General features: G+C 41.6%; 2 protein-coding genes across 7 annotated transcripts in view; one reads left to right on the plus strand and one right to left on the minus strand.

Annotated features, from left to right (window-relative positions):
* Becn2 (beclin 2) overlaps nucleotides 1-3,752 on the plus strand; it is a 44,488-nt gene extending 40,736 nt beyond the window's left edge. The window contains 1 exon segment of the mRNA NM_001398868.1: nucleotides 3,517-3,752. Within this exon segment, the coding sequence (NP_001385797.1) occupies nucleotides 3,517-3,556 (40 nt within the window). The 3' untranslated portion in view covers nucleotides 3,557-3,752.
* Nucleotides 3,753-6,002: 2,250 nt separating this feature from the next.
* Nucleotides 6,003-15,281, minus strand: part of Pld5 (phospholipase D family, member 5) — a 355,705-nt gene continuing 346,426 nt past the window's right edge. For 3 of the 6 annotated variants that reach the window (XM_087580311.1, XM_087580310.1, XM_087580312.1), the window contains exon 10: nucleotides 6,003-8,096. In XM_087580311.1, coding sequence (XP_087436437.1) covers nucleotides 7,840-8,096 — 257 coding nt within the window. In that variant the 3' untranslated portion in view covers nucleotides 6,003-7,839. The remainder of the gene's footprint in view (nucleotides 8,097-15,281) is intronic. The other 3 variants (XR_015635137.1, XR_015635138.1, NM_001191674.1) reach the window with 2 other exon arrangements.

Raw genomic sequence — 15,281 nt, forward strand, 5'->3', positions numbered from 1 at the left:
TACATCACGAGCCTCTTGACCACAAAGAATAAACAGGTAGTTAAAATATGCCAGTTAGCATGAGTTTATTTATGCCAATACATATGAAAGTAAAGAAGATAGGAAAACAACCCAGTGCCCACCAAGTTCAAAGTCCTTGTTAAGACTCAGTCATTTCATCAGTAATAAAGAATAGTAATGACGACTCAGTGGGGACTCTGGCTGTCTCTGTAGACACAACTATCTTTCCTACTTGAAGATGGACACACAGGGAGGGAGGCTTGCCTTGGCTGCATCTTACTACTTCTTGCTTACTTTCTATCTCTCATACTGAGACTCAGACGGTTAGGCCAGCCACTTCCTGGGTGCATCATCTCTTCTCTGGCTTCCCTTTGCCCTGTCTGTCAATCTGTCCCTGGAAGCAAGGTGAGCAGCTGTGGTCAGTCTTGGGAGCTCTCAAGGCAGAGAACATGATTTCCTGCATGGAGGTCTGCCTGATCACCGGAGGAAACTTAAGTCCTGCTTTGGAGTATAGAAACTAACAGAACGCTGTAATGCTGCTAGCTGAAGATCTTTGTTTTCCAGTGGCAGAAAATACTCCCACAGAGCTATGAGGATTCTGAAGCTTTGCCATCACCGTTCTGGGGTTGTTTGTCTTGGATGCTGCCTGCCATCTATGCACTTGATAAAGAAATAAAAGTAAAAGAAGATAGAGGTGTAGGTGAAGCCATTGTTCCATGAATGTCATTGAATTAGACATTCTGAGTTGACCTTTATAATGTCCATCTTTATTTAAGTTGGAGAGTCAGATGCAATTTCAAAATGTTTGGTCCTGGAGATTGAGGTCATTGCTTCCAAGACGGTTTGTGAAGCCACACAAGAACGTTCTGGACTAGAAATCAACCCTGTCTGTCTGCTCAGTATTTCTGCTGTACCTAAGGATTTCTTACCTATGGCAGTGTGGGGTGGAGGAAGGTAGAGTTGAGTTGAATTAAGTTTTCAGTAGATCTGTGGCCCAGTTATCCATCTTGTAAAACAATACCCCCTTTACTAATGCTCCTATTAAGGGAAATAAAAATGAATTATAAGTAATCTTTACCTTGCTATGACTTAACTGCATATATTCCTATAGAACTATGTTATCATGATTTTTAAAAACCATTGAGCTATAGGACCCAGACACAGCTGATCAAATAAGATTACTGACTTGTAGATTCAGAAAGTCCACTTTACTAAGTCTCTGCTAAAACCCCAAATGACAACTTTGAAGAAAGTGTGCCTTAGACTTCTCCCTACAAGGGCGCTCACCTTATGCATGTGTGAATACCTTCCTTCAGAAGTAAGTCCTGCCATGCATCCAAATTGCTATAGAAAAACAAAAATGTATTCCGTGTGGTTCCCAAGCAAGGCTTTGTACTACGTGCTTTGGGTTCTTTGAATGGGATAGCTTCTTCAGCCTCTGCATGGCAAATTGGAAAGGGGGTTCGTACAAAGGTAGTTTGATGGCTTAGATGTCTTTCAGAATAAGTTCTAAACTTCAGACTCCAAATGGGGTTCAGTGGGGCTGGGGTATAGTTCAGTGACAGAACACTTGTTAGTGTCCTCAAGGTCTTGGCTTTGATCCTCAGCATTGCAAACAGAGCTTGAAACCAAAGGGACTTTGCAGACAAGACACGGGTGTATTTACTATAGATTTGAGGCATGGATCTGAGATAGGGCAATGGGTGAATACTATAGGCTCCTAACCAGCTATAGTCCAGGATATGGTCTATATGACATCTCAACAGTGATTGCTTATTCTCTCAAAGTCTTTACATCCTGGTGACAAACTGTTTTGTTTTTTGTTTTTTTTTTTTTTTTTTTTTTGTTTAAATCATCAGATAGGATTAGTATTGCAAAGATGGTTGTTGGATGAAAAACTCCACAGTGGTCGAAGCTCTGCAGGTCAACTGTAGTTCCCTTATTCATTGTTTACAGCTGGACCTGCCTTCCAAGATCAAGCTGAGGGGAAAAGAAATGGCTAGCTTCACAATATGAGAAAGTTTTATGATACTCATGCTTGGAAAAGAAAGCCTTAGTGTTTGGTTACATAAAAGAATTGATCACTATAAAGCCCCCCTCCATTCAGCCTTTTATTGACCAATTTAGTTAATTGTCTGAAGATTGATATGCCCAGATATAAGTTTATCCAGTTTATATAAGGGTGTATTAGAAACTCAAATGTCCCTTGGACCAGAATTAAGTCAGTAGTTGCATATAACAAAAGAAAATTCAGAGAACTTATTAAATCTTACATTTCTTACCTTTTATGTTTATTTATTTTAAATGTTTGTTATTTGTTAATTTAGTGTGTGTGTGTGTGTGTGTGTGTGTGTGTGTGTATGTGCATATATGCATGTGTATACCACACACAAACATGCGTGCCAGGGCACATTTGTAGGAGTCAAAGAGTAGTTTGCTGAGTCAGTGTTTCTTTCCATCCTGCAGGTCCTGGGGGTTGAACTCAGGTTTTAGGTTTGATGTTGCGTGTCTTCACCCACAGCCATTTTGCAAGACAGGGTCTCATGTAGTCCAGGTTTGTCTTGCAGTTGCTATGTGGATAGAGATAACAGAATTCCTGACTCCTTACCACCTAAGTTCTGGGATCCTAGGTATGCAGTTCCTCATACATCACATTTCTCTTTGTTAATTTCCAACAGAAGCCAAGTGATCAGTGAACTTTTACAACCCCAAGTATAAGACTGCCCGAGGGTCAAAAATAAGAGGACTCAATTTCACAGTTTTGAGAAACTTCTTTAGAATACCCATCTAGTTACCATAAAAAGCAATGCATTCTAGTTCATTCAAAGGTGGGGATTCTCTCAAATGAAAAACGTAGGCTTGGGGTTGAGGGTAGCCTCCCTTATTTCATTAAGGTTAGAAATGACAGGCGGCTCTCTGGTTAACGGGTTATAAGGGGACAAGGAAGGGTGTGACTCCATAGCAAACTGGAAATCGAGGGATACAGAATAAATTTATCCAATCTATGCTGTCAGTCAAAATGCTTATAACAGAGTACAGCAGTTCATTGGGAATTCAAAGGCAAGGAGAAACTCTACAGTATCCACAGGGCTGTTGGTAGGGTGGAGTGTGAATAATAACAATAATAATAACTGTATTTTCATTACAGGAGCTCTATGTAGGGAGAAAGGCACATTTTCACATGAAAATGTGAAGAAATAATATTTAAAATTAAGATATTTAAATTTAAAACTTAGGGGATTTTTAAACAACTTAAAATATTGGAATTTAATTATAATGGAACTTGAAATTTAATTTAATGGAATTAAAAATAACTTTAAAATAATGGAATTTAAAAGTAATGGAATAGAATTTGGAGAGAGAAACCCTTACAAGAGTCACGCATTTAGGGCAGAAATATTCATTTCAAAAGGATAGAATTCCTGCGACAGATGGACCCTGGATCTAATTCTATAAGAAATTCTCACTGTCTTTCTTTTTCTCTTTCTTTTTTAATTTTCTCCCTCTGGAACTTAGTTCTACAAGTTTCTACAAGCAAATAGAAATCCCACGCTAAAGGAATCCAGGTCACTCGAGAAGAGCGACAGGTCAGTGGGATACGAGCCTCTGCCCATCCCATGCTCAATGAGATACTCCTGACAAGCCAGTAATGGTGCGTTAATAAAACACCCCTTTCAAAGAGTAAGATCAATCAACAGAATGTGATCGAAGGGTGTCAGAGTCTCAGATAAAGCAGAGCAGATTCCAGGGACACAGTGCCTGGAGCAACACAAAAGCAGAAGCTTCCACACAGCTTTCATTTCTCTTGCTGAGCTTGTGAGACTCAAAGACATTAATTTTCACGTTATGTTCCACAGGACCTTGGTAGCATTTCTTACACGCTCCTTAAAGACAGCATGGGAGTGGGGGTTGGGCTGGGGGCATTTCCAGTGTGTCTCAGTTCTGTCATTTTTAGGCTCACAAAGTATAGCATTTGCAGAGTGTAGCTACAATTCTACATTCCCCTTCCTTTTCTGTGGCTTGCTGGTTCTGTGACCTCATGTATGAGTAGCCAGTGACAGTGTAGGGGAAGCCAATAGGACAGGCATAGGAAAGTGTGCCAATGACTGGAGAGGAGGATACGTTTTATGTGTCTTGAGAAAACTGGGATGCATAGAAACTGTGGGTTCCACATGCTTGCTTCCAACCAGTTGGTCTGTCTGAGGCCATACTGGACTCCAAAGTGAGCAGATGTGGCCCGTATGGTGGGTCACTGCTGGATTTTGAAAGCCAATGTTTGAGAATAAATAAGGCACTAAGTTACTGTTAGTAGTGGAGACACCCAAAATGTATCTCAAACTGTGTTTGGTCTCCATCCCCTTGTAGAACAGCCCCCAGAATGTTCATGGAAAAAAAAATGTAGGCTCGTAATTGCCTTCATATTTTTCATCAGGATATATATCCCCAAATTATAAGTGGTCTCAGAGTGTTTTTGAGAAGTAGATCCTAGGCTACTTGAAGTGGAAGAATGGAAGCTAGTTATTTATCTAGCAGAGACCTAAAGTCTAAAGGCTAAAGGTCCCCTTTGTAGGACAGCATTCTGCCAAAAGAGGAGAGTCTCCAGAATCACACATTCTCTCAGGGGACAGATGGGCACTCGGCACAGGGCTCATTTCCCTGGGTGCTGCTGAAGGAGAGTGTTGCATGGTGGGTGAGGTGCTTAGCTGTGATGGCACAGATATGGGTTACCGGTTCAGGCAGGGTTCCACTGATGCTGGTGTGTGGCACATGTGATACCTGTGACACATGCCTAGGGCTGCCATGCTCGTGGATTTGGGAATAAGTGACATACATGCTGGTCATTTTGAAAGTGACAATGTTCTCTTTCCTTGTTGCACAATACCCAAGACAGCAACAGGGAAAGGGCCCAGGCCCCCACACCTTTGTTTGTCTCATGAGACTATTGACAAGGAATCCTTTGAAGTGTACCTTGGACTCCCCTTTGGACCAACCCAGGTTCCCTTTGTCTGTTCAAGAGTAAACAGGCAGGTTTATCTCCACCTCGAACCACTGCCTGCCTTCCTTCCTTCCTTCCTTCCTTCCTTCCTTCCTTCCTTCCTTCCTTCCTTCCTTCCTTCGAAACTTATCCTCAAAACTACTTTTGGACAACTGCCAGGATGACACCCAATTCAAGGATGGAGTATGTGGAAAATACTAAGTCTTGTGGGCTGGCCATTATTAATGAACAATATCACAGAGATCAGCCCAAAAAACTTGGTACCCTGAAATCACAGCTTTCTCGTGAGATGCTCTGTCTCTGTCTCTGTCTCTGTCTGTCTTTCTCTCTCTGTCTCTCTGTCTCTCTTTCTGTCTCTGTCTCTGTCTCTCTCTTTCCTCTATTCTCTCCTCTATTATTTTTGTTTGTTTGTTTTTTTGAGACAGGGCCTCTCTCTATGTAACCTTGGCTGTCCTAGAACTCTATGTAACCTCTAACCCACAAAGACCTTCCTGCCTCTGTCCCACTGAGAGCTGATATTAAAGGCATGCTTGCCATGCCTGGATACTGTCCCAGCTCCTGTGATTGGTTTTAAACACCCAGTGAGGTGACAGGGGACTCTGGCAGGAAAGGAACAGGTACGATCAATAGGACTGGGCACAGCCATTCTGAGTCAGTAAACCTATGAGTAAGGATCTCTTTGGCATTGTTAAACCCAAGTCTCGAGAGATTAAATAGTGAGCATGCTCATCCTTGTTCTAAAAACACATGTACACACTGGTGCTAATGGTCCGTTTGCAGCACAGCATCTAGTTATGTGTTATTATTTATGTCACGGTGACCAGACTGAATGCTCCATTCAAATATCTACCACTCGGATCATCACTCAGACCAACCTTCTCCGCCCGCAGGGGCCCCGTTCACACCACCCGTGTTTGCAAATAGAAGGGGCTTTATTTTTCCCTCTGGATCCCTGCGGGGAGGGCCTGGTATTGGTTCTACCACAGAGATTATTTCAAGAAAAAGATTATGCAACGTAATGCTTAGCATTTATATAGGTTCTTTTGATTTCAAAAACAACTTAGAAATATCGCCTACCATGACAGCATCCTCGCGAGGTAGGTGAGTATTTATTGTCTACATTAACAATAGAAACCCGAGGCCAAAGAGGGAAGGGCTCTGTTCAGAGCATGGAGTCAGGAGCCATACTGGGTGTAGGCTTCTTGGCCATTTGCTCTGGGCCCTGAAGAGGTCACACCTCTCATGTAGCAACAGTCTCCGTTAATACAGGATTATATATTATATAGATATAAAACAACAACACACAATGACATTATAGAACAAGAATCCAATATTTTCTGTTTCTTAGTAAAATATGTTAAGCACAGTATTTAAATTGCATTTGTCTGAAAAGCATTTGGTATATTAAATAGCAGAAGGTATATTAAATAGCTCTATTATAAACATTTGCTGGCATACTCTTAACAGCATAATAATTCTAAATAAATTAAAATCCACCGACGCATGGACCTTTCCATTATAATATTATTAACCAAACACAAATGTGAGACTGCTCTCCAAATGCAGACTTAATGGCTTGCCGGGTACTAGCAGGGACACTTCATTTTTCCGAGCTTGAGGAAAGGATATGTGTGTGTGTGTGTGTGTTATATGTTGTGTGTTTGTGTTTGTGTGTGTTGTATGTTGTGTGTGTTATATGTTGTGTGTGTGTTGTATGTTGTGTGTGTGTTATATGTTGTGTGTTTGTGTTTGTGTATGTTGTATGTTGTGTGTGTTATATGTTGTGTGTGTTGTATGTTGTGTGTGTTATATGTTGTGTGTTTGTGTTTGTGTGTGTTGTATGTTGTGTGTGTTATATGTTGTGTGTGTTTGTGTGTGCGTGTGTGTGTTGAATGTTGTGTGTGTTATATGTTGTGTGTGTGTTTGTGTGTGTGTTGTATGTTGTGTGTGTTATATGTTGTGTGTGTGTTTGTGTGTGTGTTATATGTTGTGTGTGTGTGTTTGTGTGTTTGTGTGTGCGTGTGTGTGTTGAATGTTGTGTGTGTTATATGTTGTGTGTGTGTTTGTGTGTGTGTTGTATGTTGTGTGTGTTATATGTTGTGTGTGTGTGTTTGTGTGTGTGTGTGTGTGTGTGTGTGTGTTTTAAAAGTAACCAATTTGGGATGGGAGAAACGTAATTGAAAGGAGAAAGTGAAAGACTGATTTCCATTTTGTATATATTCTGGGGAATTCATATATCGTTCCCCCAGACATTCACACTCTTTGAACTAACTAGCACTGATACCCAAAACAGCCTGGCATCAGAAGACAAGGAACAAGGGGACAAAAAGGAGTGTTTTTCAGGAGTCTTGAAGGCGGGTGTGAAATGAGGACGCCTGTGCTCAGCTGCCTGGATAGGTCTCAGAGATGATGTATCAAGGCAGGTGCTTGGTTCTGTCTATGTCTTCTCCTCCTTTCCTCTAATCCCAGAGGTCAGCACTATTAAAGGAAAGAGCTCACCTCATGCTATGCTTCTTAAAATCAGTGCAGGTGGGTCAGCAGAAAAGGTTCTAAAACCGTAAGAATCAGGAGACAAGAACCAAGTGGTAAAATGTGTTTGCAGTCGTTAGAAACTAACTCCTACGCCAGAACAACATTCTCTGTCAGAGCTCATAGATACAAAAGTCTTAAATTTAATATACAGTGCTAAGATGTTGGTAGCTAGATATTACATGTCATTCAGAGAACATTTTTAATAAGTGTGCTTTTTAATTTCCCCTTTTAAAAAAAAGATGTAACAAATCGTTGTCTTTCCTCTAGTCCTTCCTGCATTTGGTCTGAAGCCTTGCTTGTCTCTTAGTGAGCTATACACTCAGGGGCTCCCTCCCTGTGGTGTTGTAAATAGCAGGTTGGTTGGAGGGAGTCTTGAGTTTGGACAGGTTTGAACAGTTCGGCTGTTTGGTTGGCTGTATAGATTTGGCATAAGGTGAATACCAGTCCCTCTCAAACACGTCTTTAAGTTGCTTAATGATGCTCCTGTTGTCTCTCACATCTGCCTGGTTGATGACAAGGCCCGTGCCAGCATTCTGGGTAAAGTCATTCCCCACCCAGTCAAAATTTCCTGCAAATAAAGAAATTATGATGAGAAGGTACGGTCCGCTGAGAAAATTCCCAATGTAATGAAATGCAGAACAGATTAAAAAATAAATAAAAAATAAACACATAAATAAATAATAAAATAAACACCAGGAATACCGAGAATCGTGTTGACAGCTCCCAAGGGGGAAAAAAATAGCAAGAAACTCCACATATGGTGGATTAATATTTGCATATTATTTTGGCATTTTCTTCAGCTTTGCTCAAGTCGAAACTCAAAACAAGAAATCTGCTGTTCCTTTCCTGTAAATGTTATTTCTTATTGATGTTCACAAGACACACTAAATATGGAAACATTTAAAATATATAGGAATACACTTAAAAATCCTGTGAACAATTACTACCTTCTCAAAGAGACAACATCGAATCCATATGTATAAACATTATTATGCAGAGATGCTTCAGCATGGAGACAAAGCGGAAGCCAAAGATATGACTACAGCATTCCTACAGAGACTGCAAGGCATCCCCCAGGGCGGGACTAGCATCTTGGCTAGGATAGATGGCCGGTTTGTTTTTGTTTTTGTTTTTCTTTTTTTTTTTTTTTTTTGGTTTATTTTTAACATAATATTTTTTTTATTTTTATTTTTTATTTTTTTATTAACTTGAGTATTTCTTATATACATTTCGAGTGTTATTCCCTTTCCCGGTTTCCGGGCAAACATCCCCCTCCCCCCTCCCCTTCCTTATGGGTGTTCCCCTCCCAACCCTCCCACCATTGCCGCCCTCCCCCCATAGACTAGTTCACTGGGGGTTCAGTCTTAGCAGGACCCAGGACTTCCCCTTCCACTGGTGCTCTTACTAGTATATTCATTGCTACCTATGGGGTCAGAGTCCAGGGTCAGTCCATGTATAGTCTTTAGGTAGTGGCTTAGTCCCTGGAAGCTCTGGTTGCTTGGCATTGTTGTACTTTTGGGGTCTCGAGCCCCTTCAAGCTCTTCCAGTTCTTTCTCTGATTCCTTCAATAGGGGACCTATTCTCAGCTCAGTGGTTTGCTGCTGGCATTCGCCTCTGTATTTGCTGTATTCTGGCTGTGTCTCTCAGGAGCGATCTACATCCGGCTCCTGTCGGTCTGCACTTCTTTGCTTCATCCATCTAGTCCAATTGGGTGGCTGTATATGTATGGGCCAAATGTGGGACAGGCTCTGAATGGGTGTTCCTTCAGTCTCTGTTTTAATCTTTGCCTCTCCCTTCCCTGCCAAGGGTATTCTTTTTCCTCATTTAAAGAAGGAGTGAAGCATTCACATTTTGATCATCCGTCTTGAGTTTCGTTTGTTCTAGGGATCTAGGGTAATTCAAGCATTTGGGCTAATAGCCACTTATCAATGAGTGCATACCATGTATGTCTTTCTGTGATTGGGTTAGTTCACTCAGGATGATATTTTCCAGTTCCAACCATTTGCCTACGAATTTCATAAACTCGTTGTTTTTGATAGCTGAGTAATATTCCATTGTGTAGATGTACCACATTTTCTGTATCCATTCCTCTGTTGAAGGGCATCTGGGTTCTTTCCAGCTTCTGGCTATTATAAATAAGGCTGCGATGAACATAGTGGAGCACGTGTCTCTTTTATATGTTGAGGCATCTTTTGGGTATATGCCCAAAAGAACTGTTTTCACAAATTGCCCAAAACTAGCTGGTTGAATAGAAGAAATGTATTCTCCTGACTTTGGAGACAAAAGTCAAGGTAGGTTACTTCTGAGAACTATAGGAAGTGTGTTGGCTAACTTTTGTTGCCAACTTAACACCTCTAGGAAGAACTACCACCATCAGATTAGCCTCTGGCCATGTCTATGGGACATTCCCTTGACCGCAAATTGATGTCGGAGGGCCCAGCCCACCGTGGGCGTCACCGTCCTCCATAAGGGGGCCTGAGCTGGACAAGAAAGGTAGCTGGCAGGATCAGGGCAGAATGCAGTGTTGTGCCTGCGGTTGCTGCTTCGAGCTCCTGACTTGAGTGCCTGAATTGGCTTCTCTTTATGACAGACCACAATCTGCAGGCTGAGGCAAACCCTTTCCTTCCCAAAGTGCATTTGCTCAGGGTGTTTATCACAGGAACAGGGAAGCCAACTAGGATGGAAAGGATGCGTTCCAACTCCCTCTCCTTCTGGGTGGCTCCTTCCTCCCTGTCGCTCCATATCATCTTTCCTCTGTGCCCCACCTTATCTAGCCTTCTTCCTTATTTATTTTTGAAGCTGGATGTTACTACATAGTTCAGTCTGGACTCACATTCACAGCAATCCTTCTCCCTCAGCCTCCTGAGGGCTGGGATTACAGGCATGAAGCACCATGTGTACATAGTTCCTCTGTGTTTTATTTTGTTTTTGTTTTTCTTTTAAAGATTTGTTTATTTATTTATTTGATGTATATGAGTACACTGTTGCTCTCTTCAGACACACCAGAAGAGGGCGTCAGATCCCAATACAGATGGTCGTGATCCACCATGTGGTTGCTGGGATTTGAACTCAGGACCTCTGGAAGAGCAGTCAGTGTTCTTAATCATTGAGCCACCTCTCCAGCCCTTGTTTTGTTTTTAAAGGATGTTGGCCACATTAGATTAATGCCTACCTTAATGACCTTACTTGGGAGTGATTTTCTTTAACCACATACTCTCATACTAGGAATCAGGATCATTGCAGAAGAGGCTGAAAATGGTGATGTCATTAGTGCTGAATCCATTTCTAAGGTTCAGGTGGTTTGAATAAAAATGGCCTTTATTGGCTCATATTTGCATTCTTAGTCCCTAGTTGGATAGCTGTCAGGGAAGGTTTAGGGGCTTTGGCCTTGTTGAAGGTGAGGTGTCACTAGATGTAGTGGTTTGAATATGCCTGATCCAGGGAGTGGCACTTATTAGAAGGTGTGGCCTTGTTGGAGTAGGTGTGGCCTTGTTGGACGAAGTGTGTCACTGTGGCACTGGGCTTTGAGACTCTCCTCCTAGCTGCCTGGAAGCCAGTCTTCTGTTTGCTTCAGGACAAGATGTAGAACTCTCAGCTCCTCCAGCACCATGCTCCCTGCCTTGATAATGGACGGAACCTCTGCACCTGTAAGCCAGCCCCAATAAAACTGTTTTCCTTTATAAGAGTTGCCTTGGTCATAGTGTCTCTTCACAGCGGTGGAAACACCAATGAAGACACTAGGGGTGGGCTTTGAGGTTTCAGTGTCTTTCTCTCTCTGCGTGTCTGCTGCCATAGGGTCAGGTTGTAAAGTTCTCAGCTACTTGTCCAGCACCATACCTGCCTGAGTGCTACCATACTGTCCTTCATGGTGATAATAGAGTAAACCTGTGACACTGTGAGCAAGCTCCCAATTTAAATACTTTCCTTTGTAAGATTTGCCTTGGTCATGGTGTCTGTTCACAGCCATAGAACACCAGCTAAAACAAAGGTACAGGAAATGACTCGCCTCCCATGCATTTTTCTTTGGCGTCAAAACCAACATCTGTCCTTAGTAGGGGCAGTGCTAGTTATTTATTGGATTTTCCTTGTCCTGTGTTGTTTACTGAATACCCAATGTCTACCAGGCCTGATATTAAGAAGCTAGATATAAAACTAAAATAAAAGTTCCTGCCTTCAAGAAGTTCTGGAAAGAAAGAGTCACTGGAACACAGATGGTAAAAATGAGCACACTAGGATTTCACACCCAGTGCCACAAGCACCAGGGAGGAGGATTTCTATCCCTGGCTTAATGTGTCAAGGAGAGGCTGTGCGTTGAGTAATGAGAGATGCCCTCAAGAGAGATCCAGATTCCAAGAAGGAGGTTGATACTTTGTGGGCAGAGAACAGGTTAAAAGTCTGGAACATTAGCAGATGTAGTCAAGCTGCAAGGGAGTCTGAGGGGAGAGCAACTATGAGTTACTGTCTACTTTGGGCAAAGCATAGTACTTGTGTTTATGTATAATATTTTGTATGATGGGAGGGATTTGCCACAAGAAAGGAGACGTTCACAGACATCCCTACAGCTGTCCCACGTGTCATGGCTTCACAGACAACTATTGGAGCTGCTGTTCAAAGCCAAACTTAACTCCAGATCCTGCACTTCACCTTTGACCCTAAGGGCATCTACTGCCCACTTCACCCTGAACAGTGACCTCAGCTCGGGCTCTGGGGCATTGCTGCCATAGTGAGATTTCTGCTATATGCACTGGCAGATCAAATTTTCTGGAGGAAACACACAAGGTAAATACTAAAGGGGCACAAAGGAGCATCTCTGAGAAAAGAGGACAGAGGGGGGTGAGGAGTCTGGGACCTTAACCTGTAAATCTAGCCTTTTCCCTGCCATACAGAGAATGAGCCAAGAGCAGGATGTTTGCGGATTTTAAATGCCTTAGTTCGCTTCTTTCACGACAGCTCGGGGAAGCTTCATGCTGACACAAAAATTTTGGCGGACCTTCAAGGTGACATATGCTCTCATAATTTTTTTCTGAAGCTGGGTTATAATTTTTTTTTTTACTTTTTATCCTTTTAGACTATTTTAGTTCCCCAAAATGCACACTAAGGTTGCAGTGTTCAGAATGTAGTGCCCCCCCCATCTTGTGCATGTGCATGTGTGTATCTTAGAGCGCCAGAGAGCTCACCTTCTTGGTAGGCAGCCTTGGGCATTTTTCCAGCACCTTCAGTTAACCTCCCCACCCCTTCTTTGCTGTTTAATGGCTCAGGTACCTTCCTAGCAAAATTTCCGAGCTTAACTCAGATACATTCTGGAGAATTTAAAATGAGAAAGATCATGCTGTATGAAGAGTATTCTGGTACAACAATGCCAAGCAACCAGAGCTTCCAGGGACTAAGCCACTACCTAAAGACTATACATGGACTGACCCTGGACTCTGACCCCATAGGTAGCAATGAATATCCTAGTAAGAGCATCAGTGGAAGGGGAAGCCCTGGGTCCTGCTAAGACTGAACCCACAGTGAACTAGTCTATGGGGGGAGGGCGGCAATGGGGGGAGGGTTGGGAGGGGAACACCCATAAGGAAGGGGAGGGGGGAGGGGGATGTTTGCCCGGAAACCGGGAAAGGGAATAACACTCGAAATGTATATAAGAAATACTCAAGTTAATAAAAAAAAAAAAAAAAAGGAAAAAAAAATATATCATGGGCCAGGGAAATGACTTGGTGCATAAAATGCTTGGTATGCTAGTCTGAGGGCCTGAGAGTAATCCTTGGTGTTCAGATGAAAGCTGGATAGGTTAGCTTGAATCTCTAAGGTCAAATGTAGGACACTGACAGAATACTCCTCAGAACTCAGTGGCTTGCCAGCCTAGCAGAGCTTCAGCGAGAGCGTCTGTCTTGAATGATACAGTACAGACAGTAGAAAGGATATTCAAGGTCTGCCTCTAGCTCTGTATGTTTGTAATCAACTTCACACACATGAGCATGTATTACACATGTACACACACGCACTCACCCTTCTTCATGAATGACTTGTTCTTAATTCCTAGAACCTTCTATAACAAAGCTTTTGAGGCAATATGGCTCCACTCATAAATATCATTATCCTTGCCACTTGAAAAGTACCATTCGTTTGATGTCTCCATCTGATTCTCCTAATTCCTGCCACATTACTCATGTGTGTTAACCGTGTCTTGCCTGAACAGCCTCTTCCTCTTTTTCACTTTTATGTTAACTTGTTTATAGTCTGGTGTCCCTATATTGATAGATAGGCACAGGTTTTTGGGTTTTTTTTTCCTGGAAAATGACTCACTTCCATCTCTTAAATCTTTTATTTTTTATAAGTTTTATTCTTGCTATGCATTTGTTTTCTGAATGAGGAGTATTTATGTCAGAAAGTTCTACATTGTGATTCAAGGAACCTATAGCCAATCCTTTTTACAATATGGGACTTGACAGCAATCAGTTCACTGCCCTGGATACGATTGTTTTCCTCCATAAATGGTAACAATATTACAAGCTCACAACCGCTCATTGTTGAGAAATCTAAATGGAATTGCATGCATGAAATTTCTTAGTACATTACCTGGAAATTGGCAGATGTCTAATAGCATGAAAGGAATATAAATCTGAGACTTTATTCCTTGGGGAATCTTACACTCTCTTTATTACTTCAGATTCTGAGCATATTCTGTCAACAAATATTTTATTGAACACCAGTAATAAATTACCACACTAATTTTTACTTACAAATTCTGTTAGGCCTCTTTTTTTAAAAAAAATGCTTTTTAGGAAAGAGTGATAATTAACATATATTAGACACTTTATATGCTACAAATTTCATCTACAAATTCTCTCGGAACAAGGGGATCAAAAGTCTCCTCTCTCTTTCTTTAGAAATAAGGTAACTGAGGCAATTTGTATTCAAGTAACTGATACAACTATGATTTTATAAGAATATCAAGATCAAGATTTGGATTCTGGTAGCATTTACTCAAGAGCCTGAAACTTCAGCCTCTAGGGTCCTCACCCTCATCCACGTTAATTGTTTTTCTCCTCCTTTACTAACACACTATGAATCATTTTCAAAATATTTTCTTTCATTAGCACAACCAAAATTCTGTCTTATAGGATAGGTATCTTTAAAGTTTTAGACTTGTCTCTTTAAAGAGAATATATAGAACCAAGGGCAGAGGTCATGCTTTGACCTGTGTGTACCAATATTAGTAGCATGTCATGCGCCTAAACTTCAGAGAGGGTGGCATTTGTCTGTCTATGAAACAGCAGTTGTTTTCAGACAGAATACTGGTGTGTGTGTGTGTGTGTGTGTGTGTGTGTGTGTGTGTGTGTGTGTGTGTGTGTGTGTGCGTGTGTTTACTGTCCATCAGGTCTATATCTTCATTGCTCTATGGTATTTCACATTAGATTTTGAGACAAGGTCTCTCAGTGAACATGGAGCCCAAGAATTTGTAAGACTAGCTTGCCCGCTAGTCTGAAGGATTTTTTCCATCTCTTCCTGTTCACTCCTGGGATTATAGATGAATTCTCTATACACAGCTTTTGCATGGGTCACACAGATCTGATCTCAGGTCCCCAAGCTTCCATAGCAAGCATTTCTGACTTTACTGTTTAAAATATGCAGATCATGAGTGTCTACTTGGTTCTGGACAGAGCTAAAATTTATATGCTTCCTAAAGTCTCAGGCATAATCAGAAGGCATAATGCTTTTTAGAAATATACCTTTCATTCTGTTTTCCCTTATT

This window comes from Rattus norvegicus, chromosome 13 (assembly GCF_021556685.1).
Source record: "Rattus norvegicus strain SHRSP/BbbUtx chromosome 13, alternate assembly SHRSP_T2T, whole genome shotgun sequence".
Classification (NCBI taxonomy): Eukaryota; Metazoa; Chordata; class Mammalia; order Rodentia; family Muridae; genus Rattus; species Rattus norvegicus.